General features: G+C 45.3%; 4 protein-coding genes across 4 annotated transcripts; 3 read left to right on the top strand and 1 right to left on the bottom strand.

The window, feature by feature from the left end:
* Positions 1-7354: 7354 nt before the first annotated feature.
* On the top strand, positions 7355-8436 carry F4813DRAFT_383421 (uncharacterized protein; the record flags this gene model as incomplete). Its single annotated transcript, XM_049245941.1, has 2 exons — positions 7355-7498; positions 7600-8436. The coding sequence occupies 2 exons, from the start codon at positions 7355-7357 to the stop codon at positions 8434-8436; spliced, it is 981 nt and encodes a 326-aa protein (XP_049095180.1).
* A 985-nt stretch (positions 8437-9421) lies between these two features.
* On the top strand, positions 9422-11008 carry F4813DRAFT_393898 (Fructosamine kinase-domain-containing protein; the record flags this gene model as incomplete). Its single annotated transcript, XM_049247491.1, has 7 exons — positions 9422-9506; positions 9623-9735; positions 9808-10176; positions 10304-10508; positions 10588-10714; positions 10778-10861; positions 10921-11008. 7 exons carry the CDS (start codon positions 9422-9424, stop codon positions 11006-11008), a joined length of 1071 nt encoding a protein of 356 aa, XP_049095179.1.
* Positions 11009-11863: 855 nt separating this feature from the next.
* Positions 11864-14113, top strand: F4813DRAFT_383420 (dihydroxy-acid dehydratase; the record flags this gene model as incomplete). The annotated part of the gene is made up of 5 exons (XM_049245940.1): positions 11864-12022; positions 12074-12166; positions 12378-12489; positions 12548-12711; positions 12809-14113. 5 exons carry the CDS (start codon positions 11864-11866, stop codon positions 14111-14113), a joined length of 1833 nt encoding a protein of 610 aa, XP_049095178.1.
* A 437-nt stretch (positions 14114-14550) lies between these two features.
* On the bottom strand, positions 14551-15402 carry F4813DRAFT_276330 (uncharacterized protein). The gene is made up of 2 exons (XM_049240445.1): positions 15360-15402; positions 14551-15275 (listed from the first exon to the last, which is right to left on the bottom strand). Exon 2 carries the CDS (start codon positions 15176-15178, stop codon positions 14849-14851), a length of 330 nt encoding a protein of 109 aa, XP_049095177.1. The 5' UTR covers positions 15179-15275; positions 15360-15402; the 3' UTR covers positions 14551-14848.
* Between the last annotated feature and the right edge of the window lie 551 nt (positions 15403-15953).

Genomic DNA, 15953 nt, shown 5'->3' with positions numbered 1-15953 from the left:
CGGCGGGGAATTCAGCTAAGACCTTAGTGTACACTGGAACAATTAAAGAAATCAATGTACATTGCAACATGCGCGAAGCTAGTGGGTTACTATCGAAGCGAAATAAAATATAAAAATAAAATGAGGGCATTTAGATTTGGAACGGTGCATGCAAATCTGAGAAATATTAACTGCAACTGAGAGGGTATAGTAATTCATTGGGTACAAACATGTGGCGTTGTGCTGCCGTAAGACTTGGATTGGCGTGAGAAAAAAAAAAGTGAGAGGTCACGATACCTTTTTTTCCTAAAAAAATTAAATATCTCGTCTCCTTCAGTTGGTCGAAAAAAAAAACCACGGCTTTCTTCTAAATTCCTAATCGCGATGTCAATTTGCAAATCTGCAGTTGATAACTCTAATGCAAGGATCTTAATAATAAAAAGTAGCGCAATAGGTACCTACGTCTGCAATGAACACAAAAAGTGACTTTGCGAAGATCAGATCCTAATACCTGAATAATGCAGGAAAAAAACTCGACTAACCAGGACTTGGACGATGCCGACTTTGTTCCTTGGGGAGTACTTTTGATGAAAGTATCTTGGGCTTAGGCTGGTTGATGTTTTGGATTGGTGTCTAATAATCTTTTATTTATTTTTATTTTTCGTGCGCGACCTGGGGGTGTGGGTTCGAACGACTGGCACCTCACGAAAAAAGAAGTGTGGAAAAGGTTAAGATTTGACGGTACGCAGCCATCGAAGGTGGAAAGTACCTTTAATGTTCGAGCCATGGTGGCTCTAAGACGCATTCCTCTTCTTTAATTCGCTAACATTATCCTTGTGCCTTGTGGTATATAGAATCTCTTGGCAGCTTTGTCCCGGCCTAACCCTCAACTCGGTTAATCATGGGTCAAGAATCGAGACTAATAAGTGATTACCAATAATTTGAAGCATTTTTTCAGGTCCGTAAGGAGTACATGAAGACCTTCTACTGTGCTTCGAAATAACCCGCACGTGATATTAGCTGCTACAAGACTCGACTATTGCAGCATGTATTATATGTATCGCATGTATTTTTCTACCGGCGTCAATACATATCATGTATGTACCTGCAATGGCTCCTTATTTCCCTTAGCCCCTAGGTACATCGCAGTTGAAAGTTGAAAGTTCCAAACCATTGGAATCGCTAGGTTGTCTTTACTTCGTTTTACTTAACTACCTCGTACTTATATCTCCAAGTTATACATAACCACAGTCAATACAGTGAAGTTAAGACGTAAGGATTGCTGACTACATCCTTAGGATGTATTTAAATGAGCTACAGCCAATAAGGCTATAATCCGCTCTTTGCTCTATCATATATCGGATGCAAAATAGCTAGGCAGTGAACGAATTGAGTATTTACCACATACTTATCATGCAGCTATCCGCACCGAATCTCCAGCTCTATATTAATCCTTGGGGACAACTCAATATATCTATTCATACAATATGGACATAGGCTTCCTATTTAAGCCTTAAAGGGTCGAGTCTTAAGGTCAGGTATTCAAGTGGATATGTAGATGATGTGGCTGGTATCCATACATGTATGTAGAGGTATGAACCTTGCCTGCCTAACATACATATTCTTGGCATGTAGTTGAGATACATTGTAAATCTACCCGCTTGTATCTATACATTTGAGGTATAGGGGGGTAAAAGCTCATATCGTTATCGAATAGAAATATAACTTTTTTAATTAGGTACTAATAACAAATCTAATTCACTTACAACCATTGAAGTTCAGTTACAATTCGAAGAATGGGATTAAAAACAACCTTTGCTAAGTTAGTTCAGACCAGACGATAAAGTTTAGGTATGGAACTAAGTCGCGATGCCAAGCGCATGCAACGCAAGGTAACGACTTCGGCCAAGTATTGATACTTCTCCCCGCAGTATGGAGTACACGCATCCTCACGATACTTGATTTCCTAGTCCCGCAAGTACCTATATAAGGTCAAGGTATACAAGTAAGTGCATGCAGCCTTGCGGTCACTTTCAAGTAATATGTATCTACTAATGCTTGTTCATCTAGGTACTCGTACTATAATATCTTATATTCATTGTCTCCTCTGCATATTTATTATCGGATGCAGCAAGCAAGCCACCCCATGGCCAACTTACATTAACTGACTATGTATGGATAATAACCAGGTTAAAGCATTAACAACCTACCGAATTCGCATATATCCCATACTCAAAATGGACGGTATAACTCTCCCGCGTTCACGCCCCTTATTTACCATAGCATTAAGCCATTCTAGAACAGCTTATCCATAATCATCAAGTATTTTCCTTTTATACCTAAGTAGATATAGGAAGTGCTCACTCTCCGTCTCACATCGTTTTCCAGCTAAGTAATGTTGTTTATGAAACAGTAGTACACATGTAGTCGTACCATTATCTATATTCCCAGAAGCACAGCAGTTTCCTGTAAGGAAATTCAATGTGTACCACCTCTTCTGATATCTAGCTCGCAGAGGGGACGGCTTACTGGTATACATGAGTGACATCTCGTTATTGCTAGGCGGTTATGTGCATACCAGAGATAGAAGTACATAATTCTATGGCATTCAGTTTGCTACTACATTAATGTCTATTAAAAAGCGTGGTCCCTTTATAGAGCAACTTGCAGGGCCATTGTCGACTATTGTCTAGAGAAATTGGAATGGTCGAGGCGAGCTAATAACGTGATCCCAAATACACGAACTCTACAATAATAGTCTTTTCGATGTATCTAATATAAGATAATTCTTGAGAAGGAGATGGCACAGTAACTAAAGGATCTCGGAAACATGATAAATAATATGGGCTTCGGCATTAAGCCTCATTGCGATCTACTATACAATATGTATAATCCCGACGCAGTTTGTAAATAGGTATGCGTCGATTTACTTCGTAAAATTGACGACTACTTAGTCCAAGTATTTATTGTCCAGGTTGAGCAGAGCTAGGTACCCCCTCAATAATTCTATTTCCTTAGGGGGATTTGTGTTGTACTAAGTATCTTGCTAATGGAAGAGAACATGAATCTGATATCGGGACTGTAGCAAACATTTAACCTAAGGGAATATAATGTAGCTAGCCCCGAGGCGCTTAGATATTAATGCGGCTCTGTAACCACAAATATAAGAATGATTATGCCTCTCACATGCCTGAGTACGTGCCCTCGAGGCACAGGGAAGTACGAGAAGACCATCTTGGGTTGAAGGCGTCTTGAGGGTATCTTTGTAATTTGACTCTAGCATCAGCTAACCGGATTGATAAGTGTTATACTACAGCTGGGAGATATGAAATAATTTATATAGCATTTAAGGACTGGCAAGGTAATTAGAGGTAGGACGCAGTTAAAAAGCAGAAACCTGCGAAGAAACACAGGGATAATGAACGAGTGAAACTTTCACGGGCCGTGGATCCGTGTCTGTCTATACCAAGAAATGTCGCTTATCGAGTTCTAGCATCTTGTCTTTCATCCCATCATCCTCAGCAAGGTTGTCAATTCAAACGTTTGTCATCTGGTTTTCTCCAAAACACGATCGACAGCCAAGCTAAGCCGTAATGGCCTACTTCTGACATGATGTGTAAGTATGTTTCTAAGAAGCTGAGCGGATTGAAACTATGAAGGTAGCAGACTGTCGGAACACAGTTTGAGAATGTGACTCTGACCACGATTAACTACTAGTTACATGCTGTATACAACAAGGTGTGGTAACCAGGAGCAGATACTCCATGGGTAAGGGGATTGAATACTAGATGGTTGCATACATATAAGTTAATATGTAATGGATGCTTATTTTGGGGCACGTACATACTTCATAAAGGGCTACCTAGAAGCTGCATGAAGTACAATTCTGTAGGTATCGCTCATGTACCTCTTGTTTACACTCTGCGACATTCGTTCTCAAGGTTGAAGCTAGATTAGGAAACAATCTTGAAATGTAGACTGCTACGATAAACACTTCATAGTTTTACAATAGCGAGAATGTAACCCGCAAGGGCAGGATGACAGATGATGACGGTGTCGCGGATCGCCAATCTACTTAGATAGTTGTTAGTTAATAAGATACCATCGTAATCTTATTACCCCCCTACGACAAGGCTAGTTTACGATATTCGCAATAGTTAACCTTACTACAAATAGTAAGCGGCTGGTCATGGAGTTTCCATATCCCATGTAGACAAGGCGTGATTATAGTTAAGAAACTATTTTAACACTGAGGAAAGGTAGTCTCCTGAAGGGTATTTTCATCCTTCATCCCACCCCACTGATATACATCTGGCATAAACGTCGGCTCTTTAGACAGAGGGAATAGTATTCATTCCTATCAGCGGTGTAATCAGCTAGAACCCCGGAGTTTGTTCACTGTATGTTATCGCGTTTCGCGGGAAGAGCCCAAATCTAGATAGACGCCGTGGGCAGTCAGTTTCGTATGCCGTTGGCATCCCGGCATGGTCGATGTTTGAGATAGGCCGTCCACATATTTGATCTGGTGACTATCGGGATGTTTCAACGCGGACTTTCGGAGTGTCGAGGACACAACTACCCCGCCCGCGTTTTGAATAAAAGAGAGTCGCAGGAGTTAGGGCTTAAATCATTCTAAGCCGGGATTGAAGTACCTAGCGTGCCATTCTGGTGGAATTCTGATGCTTATCCGTGACTAATTTTACACTTCTCTTATACCCGTCCTCACTTATAGAGGCTGGAGTTGCGGATTATCGGGACGGGTTTCGGGTTCTTCGTTCTATATCATTTATGTTTTTGGGATAACTGTTAGTTAAAAGTTTATTTCATCAACAGGATAGCTGCCGTTTAGGGAAAATGATATTCAACGATCGATGACAATATGTACCTGTATGTCAGTCAGCATGATGGTGGTTTGGTTGGAATTAGATAATTGGGAGAATTGGGTCAACACGCTAAATTCGCCATGTTCCGGAGCTAACAAGGATCATTCTAGGCTCATCTCTTAGCAAGTTTCAACTAAGGTTAGTTAGTACGGCGAACCGCGACAGGGATATGTTCCCGCTCTGCCGCTACTGACCAAGCAGATACACGAAATCTAGTCGGTCTTCTCCATACATTAGGTAGATAAACTAGAAATATTAATTAACTGAAATAGAGAATGGCGGCTTAAACTGCGATATACCTAGGGTATGATATATATCATTCCGCTAATAGCGCGGCTTAAAAGCACAACTAACAAGGGAGTCATACAACTTTTTTTTTTTTTTTCTTTTTCGGTCTTAAGGTTAGCAAGGTCTTTATCAAGCTACTACCAATGGAACTGGCGGATGTGGGTTAGAGTATCGCAAGGTTCGTGCTATTATAGGAGGTGAAACAAAACAATAACTTATCTTCTTCACTACCTAGTTAACTAGTTATACAATCGAGAGATCGATGGGATTTGATAGTCGTCAAGGGAAAATTCATGCTATTGATTCTAAGCAGCGACTCAAGATTCCTGTCGTAGTGATAAAAAACCTCGTCATCAGCTTGAGTTAGCCTCATCGAACAAAAAACGAAATGGAAGCACGGAACAAAACGAGGGGAGATTATACGGGGTATAGATTATGGTGTAATGTTTAGGTCGCTGGAGTTCGGCAGTTTCCAGAGAAGTAAAGATACTTGATTATTGGATATATCAAGCAGAAATATAGCGAGAGAGTCAAGTACTTGTACTTGATGTAGCAGAGCCGCGGGCGGCTGAACGAAAGGGGAAAAAGAAGGGGGTTTAAGGTTCCAAGGTTCCATGCTGTCAAGGGGTTAAAAGACACGCTATGTCGTATGTGGGGTTTCTTATGGGGTTTATGGAACCAATGGGAACCCCTGTAAACTGAATAAGCGCGTCCCTGTAACATAGTGAAGCAACGTCCATACAAAATCCAACAGATGTAAAACCAAAATCCCGACACAGACCCTTTCTCTCTACCACCTCGAAACCATACGAAGCCCTATCGGCGATACCACAACAGTACCTCTATATCTGTATGCCGAATGGCCTTGGCTTACGTATTAGTTGGGCCTATTATGCGTCAAGCTACACCAGACAGTCAAGTTTACACTTGTATCGTAGCATCAACTATTGCTAAACATGCTCTGCTACTTAATTCTCCGACAACATAACATCGCGAACGAGCTGGCCGACTAGCAAAAAATACAACCTCCATCACCAATCAAAGTTGTACGAGATAAGGGACTCGAGTGGGAGGCTGCCCCTCTTCTCTGTAACCTCAGCTAGAGACCGCTTTTCTTTTCTAACCTCCCGTCGAAACGGACATGGGTGCGATGGAACGGAACAGGAAAACAAAAGTGCATCCCATCTAGATCTGGATGTCTTCCCAATGCCCGCCGGCCACATGCGGCGGCCGGTCTATGTTACATCCAGCGTCATTTACGTAGTAGCCATGGTTTCCGAAGACGATACGAAGTATTGTATCTTCGTCTCCTATGTAGATAGAGCTCTGCTAGAGTTCTATCAAAGCCATCCTGTGGCTACGCGGCTACACAGCTACACTCTCGAGCGTAGAGTCTATGATATGTCCAAGGGCTGGGTTTATATGCACGGTTTCTTGTGTTTGTCCGTCTCGCCCGTGCGGTTTACTGGTAGGTTTGCCCTCGTGGTTTCGGATAGCGGAATGGATGAAATCCACCTCAAGCGCTTGTCCTAGCTAGGGTTGTCCGTTTTGGATCGATGTACATGGATGTCAGCCCAGCGCATCAAGCCAAGACCGTGCCTCCGTTTCCTCCAGTTTAAGCTCTTGTTACAGGGTTATAATCGAAAAAGTGCAAAGGCGTGGTGTGGTAATACCCACCCCCGGCAGCCTCAACCCTAGTCAATCTAGAATGTGCCGGCCGAGTATCAAGATGTAGAAGATGCATTATCGTTATTATCTGCCTTTCGTCTCACTTGTTCTGACTGATCTTCTTCCCTTTTGTTCCCTCTTTACCACCGTATAGGTTCAACCACTGTATCATTGACAACGTTGTTGCGAGCCTCCTTTCTTTTCTTTCGCAGCTAGCGACCACTTTCTTTCATCGTCCAACTGGCTTGGCTGCTTACGCTCTTTTTTGAATAATCATTTGGGTCGTTGGTAACATTTTGACTAGTCTACGCTTCTCTATTCGGTTCGTTTTTTTATCTGGTTTATACGCTTAATCTCTGACGTGACAAAAAAGAGCCCGGATATACGGTCTTGTTAACTAGACGATCTTCAACAATTTCGATTCTTGTAGCAGCTTGGCCTGCCTATTTTACATATACCTCCTTTTAAATTCGTTGAGGCAGTGCCGTCTTCGCTATTCTTGCAACCATCTACCTGTGGTAGATTACGAGTACATGATGTCTCCACTACAATTAACCACATCTTCCGCCATGCCATACACACCAACAAGCGATGTTCTTGATCGACATGAATATGGGGTCACGAAGAATAGGAAATTAACGGCGTCAACTGGCGGGGGGAGAGCTTGGAGCGAGGACGAGGTGTGTAGAAACTGAACATACATTCCTCTTGGTCCTATATTATGGGTCTAAAGTGGAAACAAGTTGTTGTGGTTATAGAAACTAATGTATAACAAAAATAGGAGGTCTATCTCCTTCAGACCCGCCTTCAAAAGATGCCCTATAAGCACATCGCCGCTCACTTGAAGAAGACCGAACTAGCTTGCCGTCTTCATTATCACCAGCTGAGCCATGGAAGCAATCGCCGGAAGCGGACTACCTCCGTGTCATCAGGTTCCTCCACGGGACATTCACCTATCTTACCGGCAACTATCCCATCGCCTATCCATGAGAGCCCTCGCGACTCCTCCCCCGTGAGTGCTACCGGTCACGAGCTCGACTCGCCTAGTTATTCGAATTCGGTGCAACTCCCTAGTATTATAACGAATGCCGGGACCTCGCCTCGCCTTCCCGTAATCCTGCCAAAACCGTCGACAATTACTCTCCCGCACGTAGCCCCTCCGGCTTCGTGTAACTGTCCTGCTTCGGGTTCCGATTCGTCTCGCTCGCTAGCGCCATCCCCGTTTCCCCAGTCCGCATCAACTAGCCAGGTACCAGTACTTCGACTTGACTGTTCTCTCCCGCTGCCTTCGGCTCACGTGGACATCCCTCGACTACAGTCGATATATGCCGCACATCGGTCGTCATTCTGGAGCGCTATCGCATGTGAATATGGGTCGGGAATTAGCCCAATCGTCCTAGAACAAGCGTGGAAGGCGAGCGCATTTGCTATGGGCGGTCAAACTCCAATTACCCCGGTCACTAGTCCTAATGACCGCGATACTATCTACGAAAAGCATGACAAGACCCGTATCAGCGCTATCCTTGGCATCGATGCAAATCCACGAAGTCCGAAAGAGAGAGAAATGGTTCGACGATTAGAAGAAGAACGAAGCATTGGTGTAACTGCTGGTGCTTAGAGTTCTAGGCTACTATTCATATTGAAGGCGAGCACGGAATTGTTACTCCTTTGTCGATATGGTATTTCACACATCGGTACAATCTTACTATTAGGATAGATTGTTGCCTATCCCAGTTGGGTAATCGTTTCCGTATCATCTCTTTTGCCCTTGTATGCCTCTAGATTTCCTAATTGCACATATCAGTCACAATTCACACATCGATTCTATTCTGAAACATACAGCGGTTGTTACTGCGACCACCGCTGAATAAACAACCCTTTTCACCGTATGTATTTTGGGTTTGGAGGTATGTGGGAACGGCTGGGATGATCTTGTAGCTGAGCAGGTGGAACTATGCGAATATCTTAACATTGCTATATTGGCTAGAGGAGTAGCTGGTTAACACGATTGGGGGTGGAGAAGGTGGGAATGGGGAAATGGAGGAGATGTCTTGAACGGCCGCTAGCTATGATTCAGTGTCACGTATTATTGGGTGAATATTTCTTTTTAATATTTCCTGTCAACACGATTTATGATGCAAATACAATACCCGATTATTATGGGCAAGGGATTCTGTACACTAAATCTTTTTTTAACCAGCTCGCAACGAGCAGCCTATGTTCTATCTAGAGCAGGGAGAAAAAGCCAATGATATTCTTTCTATCTTTAATGTACGAATGATAGCCCCCCTAGTTCCATTGCCGACACAGTCAATTGTCTCAGTTGTACAACATCGTATTAATAGTAATTACTTATAAATTAACAGACTTACTCAACTTACTTACACATATATATAATTCCTCTATTTATTTTGGTTCGTTCTGTCGTTCTGCTAAAGTCTTGAGCTGAAATTGGCATTGAATAAACAATTCAAGATCATCTAAGGTAAAACTCGTTACTGGAGCTGCGTGTAACACTTAGCGCCGTCTCCTCATATCTACTCAATTCCTCAAATTAAAAACCAGAACGAAGATACCCAAGTTAGGTACCTATAAGCGCGAATATGGCAGACAAGGAAGCAGAACATGGTAGCGAGACGATGGTCCCGATAGAGGCTATCCAGACCGTAGATCCCGAAGTCGTCGCTAGTTAGGGCCCTTTTCTTTACCTCTATATTTTACCTTAAGTGCCTCATGCAAGTACCAAAGTAATAATAACTTGGGTTGCAGAGATATATTGTACTAATAGCTTTGGTAAACGCAAGAACTTCCTCCCGCGACCAAGATCTCGATCGTTCCCTATGGAATTAGCTTGTGGACACGCACGGCTCGGCTGGACATCGATCGTGATGGTGTTCGCAAGGCGTATTTCCTCAAGGTGAGTCGCAAGCTTACACACACACATGTATGTATGTAAACGGGTACCTAATAGACTGCTTACTATAAACAGACATCCTACGGCGCCATCGGCCGCGCAATGACACAAAGCGAGTTCCAATGTATGTCTCGCATCCGCCGCGTCGCGCCGGACCTGGTGCCGGAGCCCCTAGCCTCGGGGTCGTTTTCCAGCGTGCCGGACGTGCATTTCCTATTGTGCGAGTTCCGGCGTATGACGGGGACGGTTCCAGCCCCCGAAGCACTCGCCGCGAAGATTGCGGAGCTGCATCGGTGTAGTGGCGGCGGCAGTGGTGGTAAGTTCGGGTCGGACGCTCCGACTTTTCATGGGAATGTGCGCGTCGACCATGGCTGGTCTGGGTCCTGGGAGGAGTACTTCGCGAGGACGACGAAGGTGCTGTTTAGGCTGGAGCAAGAGGCGCAGGTACGTCAGTTTATTACCTGGCTATGAGTTACTTGCCGCGTCTACCGAGATACGTAGCATATATTCCTACGTCCCCGTGGGATTTTTAACTAGCTCCCGTTTACTTACTCGCAAGACACATGTGTAGGGACCAAACGACGGAATAAAAGGGATGATAGCGCCTTTTTTCGACAAGGTAGTCCCGCGCCTCCTTCGCCCCCTAGAAACAGGCGGCCGCTCCATCCAGCCGTGCCTTATCCACGGCGACCTATGGCACGGCAATGCCGAGACAGATGCGGAAACGGGCTTGCCTATCATCTTCGACGCGGCGTCTTTTTACGCGCATAACGAATGTAAGGATTCTTGTCTAAGCTTCTATTAAGGTCCACCGACTGTAGTGTCAGCGGTAGGCTCACGGGACAATGAGAGCAGATGAACTCGGCGTCTGGCGCCAGCCGTGGAACAAGATTGGCAGCGCCTACCGGGCGGAATACCACAAATATATGCCCAAGGCGCAGCCAGAAGAGGACTGCGACGACCGGAACGCCTTATATGCAGTGTGAGACTTCTCCCGCCCCCCTTTGCCATCCATATTTCCCCGGAATACAACTACGCCTCATAGAGATACTAATAACATTGATCGTGGTAGTCGAGTTAATATCCTCGACTCCATTTTATACAAGGACGATCCTAGTTACCGACAGATGTAAACAAGCCCATTTAGCTAAGAATATGCCGTTTGAAATATGCTAATTTTTATCATAGGTTGATATCTGGTATGCGTGAGCTCGTCGATAAGTTTCCTGGTGGATTTGAAGAGTGGGACGCCTCGCAGAAAAAGGGGACAGTATAAATAGACTTGTGCACTCGGTGGTGGTTAATGAGTGTATGCCGGGCTATTGGAATTATGTCTTCGAATATAGGAAATTATGAGGTAGCCATGCTGTATTCGGGAGAACATTGATGGCTTCGCTACTTTATACTATTCGCAATATATCTCGACTACCTCTTACTCCGTCATGCTAACGTAGTATAAGTACCTAACCTAAGACTCGGAGCTTTGCCATACGAGATTCATGTACATAGCCCCGCATACATGTATCTCTTTAAATCATCTCCATAGGAATACCCTCAAGAGTCTAGTTCGCCCTAATTCAACAGTTTGATGGTTCACTTCTAGTTTAATATGTACTATTCTTTCCTTAGTCCCCCGTGTTACCTGCATACGACTCCGCTTTCCCCTCTTATACTCGGTGCCGACAACGCGCGAGGTTTGGAGCGGCTTGATCAATATCCCAAGGAGGTATTGGACCAAATGCAATAGGTATATCCTAGAAAAGATGTTTTTTTTTTGGGTCGTGGGTCATGTGGATATCGTTACAGGCCTGGTACAGCTCGCCTATGAACCAGTCGTCTCTCGAGGATTTCAAATTACTAGCTTCATATGTACGAATGCAACTCCTAGTAACCGAAGCATCTCCGCCCCGGGGCCCGGGCCATTGCCCGTTTCCAAATCCTCGTTACGTCAAATCTCCGAATGTCTAGATCGTCATAAGGTCTGAACTTCCCCGGCAATTCCTTTACCCCGCAGAGCCAACACCAAGGTTCTCAAATATAAGTTCTGTATAAGTCGTAGGGACTTTTCGTGAAGAAAAAGCTAAGACAACTTTCACAAATATAGTAGATAACAGGGTCAAGTAAATTCAACATGAGCGACGCACCGGCAGCTGAGACGGGCATCAGTCCTAACCTCCAGGATCCAAAAGCCGATCCGCAATATGTTCAGTTCAAGTGCCTCCCGGCAGGCGGTCCTTTGAATCGGTGGTCTCATGCGATCACAAGGGAACATGACTACCCTGGTGCTCAAGTGCGTGGCCATTCTATATCTAGAAAAGCTTGCTCTCACACATCAACGTAGGCTATGTTATACGGCGCCGGAGTGCCGAACGAAGAGATGATGAAGAATGCTCCTCACGTTGGAATCGCGACTGTCTGGTGGGAAGGAAATCCTGTATGTTATCTAGGAACCCAGCTTTGCCGCTCGCCTACAACCACTAACTTCTAATTCGCAGTGCAAGTAAGTGGCATTGACCTCTGATGGGTTATATAATAGCCACGCATTCATGACTTGTACCCGTAGCTAATAATTATCAATCGTAGTACACATCGTGAGTGGGCATCTAAACCGCGAGTTTCTTTAAATACGAGGAAACCTAATCAAGATAGTCCTCGATTTCGGAAAGATCGTGAAGAGAGCGATAGAAAAGCAGAAGATGCTGGCATGGCAGTACAATGCCGTAGGAGTATCAGACGCCATTACCATGGGAGGCGAAGGTTGGTTTGTGTTACCCCTTTTCCCTTGGATCTTACCGCTAAAAATACCATAAAATAGGCATGAGATATTCGCTTCAAACTCGTGATCTTATTGCAGATAGCATAGAAACCGTTACCTGTGCGCAACACCACGATGCCAATATCTCAATTCCCGGCTGTGACAAGAACATGCCGGGTGTTGTCATGGCAGCAGCACGCCACAACCGGCCATTCATTATGATTGTAAGTTGATAATTGTTGTTGAAACCCCGTGGCGGTGAAATCACGGCTGGATTCGCACCCAATTTAACCAGACGTGACACCAACATACAATTTCTAGTACGGTGGGACAATTCGAAAGGGTTATTCGGACCTTCTAGAGCGCGACGTGAATGTGAGCACTTGTTACGAAGCTTCAGGGGCATTCGCATATGGTCGACTCCAAGCCAAGACGAATCCTGGCGCCGCAGGTCGAACCCCGAGCGACGTGTTGTCGGATATCGAACGTCATGCTTGCCCCGGCGCGGGCGCCTGCGGTGGAATGTACACTGCCAATACGATGGCAACGGCTATAGAAGCTATGGGTCTTACCCTTCCCGGGTCGTCATCGTATCCCGCTTTATCTCCGGAGAAGGCCCGTGAATGTGAACGCGCCGCCGAGGTCATTAAAGTAACTATGGAGAAAGACATCCGCCCTCGTGATTTGTTGACGAGAGAGTCGTTTGAAAACGCGCTGGTCATTACTATGATACTTGGCGGCTCTACTAATGGAGTTTTGCACTTCTTAGCTATGGCAAACACAGCTGAAGTACCGCTGACTCTGGACGACGTCGATAGGGTCAGCAATAAGACCCCATTCCTAGCGGATCTAGCCCCGAGCGGAAAGTATTTGATGGAAGACTTGTACAAGATTGGCGGCACTCCGTCTGTCTTGAAGATGCTGATAGCGGCCGGCCTAATCAACGGCAATATCCCAACAGTGACAGGTCGTACCCTTGCGGAGAATGTCGCCGATTGGCCCAGTCTACCGCCCGACCAGAAGATTATTCGCCCACTTTCGGATCCTATCAAAGAGACGGGCCACCTCCGGATTTTGCGAGGGAACTTCGCCCCAGAAGGCGCCGTTGCCAAGATTACAGGCAAGGAGGGGTTGAGTTTTACGGGTAAGGCTCGAGTGTTTAATAAGGAACACGAGCTCGACGATGCCCTATCGCGTGGCGAGATCCCACGAGACGAGAACTTGGTCCTCATTGTCCGTTATGAAGGACCCCGCGGAGGCCCCGGCATGCCTGAGCAGCTAAAGGCGTCGGCAGCTATTATGGGGGCGGGGCTAAAGAACATCGCCCTCGTTACGGATGGGAGATATAGTGGTGCCAGCCACGGCTTCATAGTCGGCCACGTCACCCCGGAGGCAGCGAGAGGCGGCCCTATCGCACTGGTTAGAGACGGAGACACGATTGTCATTGATGCTATTAAGAATCGGATTGATATGACCAATGTGAGCGAAGAAGAGCTGAGAGAGAGGAAGAAGACGTGGAAGGCTCCCCCTCCAAGAGCTAGGAGGGGTGTCTTGGCAAAGTACGCCAGACTGGTTGGTGATGCTAGTCATGGTGCTGTCACAGACCAATGGGACCCGGAGGGTTAGGTATTACTGGTTCCCGTGAAATCAGGATAATTCGGAAAATAGTTTGTTTAGCCACTCCTAGGACTTTGTACATATGTGAAGTACTTAGGTAACCTAGTGTGTATCAATATTGGTGTTATTTGATGTTGTACTAAGAATTTCAGCTGAGGAAATACGATTCTTATTACTCGAATCGGGGGAAGTAAATGCGCGAGGAACCGGGTTGGCGATTGAAAATGTCTGACTTGGACCTCTTTCCGCCATCTTTGTTCCGGAACTAAAACCCTAACTTTATACCAAGATTTCCTTAGGAAGAGACACATGATATCTTCATCGAAGATTGACCATGCAAAGCGGACGAACAGATACTTGGCGGGAACACCTTATAAGCCTTCAATCTTGATATTCTTATATTCCGCAATAGCCTCGTAACCTTTAGGATCGTCTAGGGCTATAAGGCTAACGTGTATCGCAAGCCGATACACTTTAGGCAAGGTGAAAGTGGTAGACTTAGGGAAGAAGGCCAAGAAGCCATGATCCGTTAGATTTATACCGAACTAGGTCACCGGTTCTGCACAATCGACCACGACGTCCTGGATGGCCGAACAGGAAGACTCCATGCAGGTTTTAATACTATATCCTAACTAATATAATAAAATGCCCTTCGTTCTGTTTCCCAGAAACTAGCACTACATGAAGTCTCGTAGGCAAATGAGGTACCTAATCCAAACCCGGCGATCCAAGTACAACCTCGCTTCATAGAGGCTTTCGTACCATGCACTTGATTGGGATAATAGTGGTTTTCTCGAGGTCCCAGACACCGACTTTGGCGTAGACGTCGTCGTTGATAAAGGCGCGGACCTCCTCCTCCGAGTTCGCACGAACAAGCACAGAGCTACCGTTGACGGCGAGGTCTTCGCCAGCGGTCTTGGGGTGTGAGGAAAGAGTCGGTCCAGACATGACGACGGTACCGGATTCCACAAGGCCCTTCAGGTGATCTATATGCGCTTGTACATTGCTCAGGCGCGTCTGCAACATGCCCGGCTTGTCTTGCAATATGACTAGGAAATCGTTGAGTCCCGACATGATTATGGCTGAATTTACTCTTGGCTACAGAGTTTTATAGTACAGAGTTTTATAGTGCAGAGATACGCGGTAGAAGGCGTTCTGGGGGATCGTATGGCTGATAGGTGTCAGTTAAGTCATATAAGTACCACATAGATAAGTTATAAGAGGTTTGTGGGTGAAGTCTGGCCTGCTGACTTACTTGGCGATTTATTGATATTGATCTAGGTCCGTTTTAGAAACAAGTGAAGCTTGACAGGTTGTTGAACGGATAATGGGAGTAGCAGTCCTATATTTCTAAAGTATGATCCCATTACACCGCCTTTACAGCCATTTTTGACAGTCTGTAACTTAGAATACTATACTACTGCAACTCTATATTGCTTTTATCTTGGGATGTGGAGAAACGCTTGCATGTAGAGAAGAGCATGGCTCGAATCATGCCCTAAATTCTCGAAGTGCCGCAATGCCAGGGATGAAGATCGAAGCGGTCCGTCACAACGCGTGGCCATTGTAAAATCCTGATTCTCTACAATCTGACTCGGATCTACATATTGAATCATTCGGGTTTGAAGCGGCAGGGAAATAAGCAACATAATGTAGCGCCCATCTACAACAATAAAGCGAGCGACTTCACACTGTGCTATCTCACCTTTTCCCTTGTAGAGAGATACATCAGTTTCGTCAATTGATTCCTGCAATCCTACGCTGGGGTGGCCGTGTCACTTTTCGCATGATATATTTGCACGAAAATGTTAATATACCAGTGCGAAATCAAGAGGAGGCTTTGAATTCG

The sequence above is a fragment of the Daldinia decipiens genome (assembly GCF_022478715.1).
Source record: "Daldinia decipiens strain CBS 113046 unplaced genomic scaffold F4813scaffold_51, whole genome shotgun sequence".
In the NCBI taxonomy this organism is placed as follows: Eukaryota; Fungi; Ascomycota; class Sordariomycetes; order Xylariales; family Hypoxylaceae; genus Daldinia; species Daldinia decipiens.
This window is presented reverse-complemented; position numbering and strand designations above follow the sequence as displayed.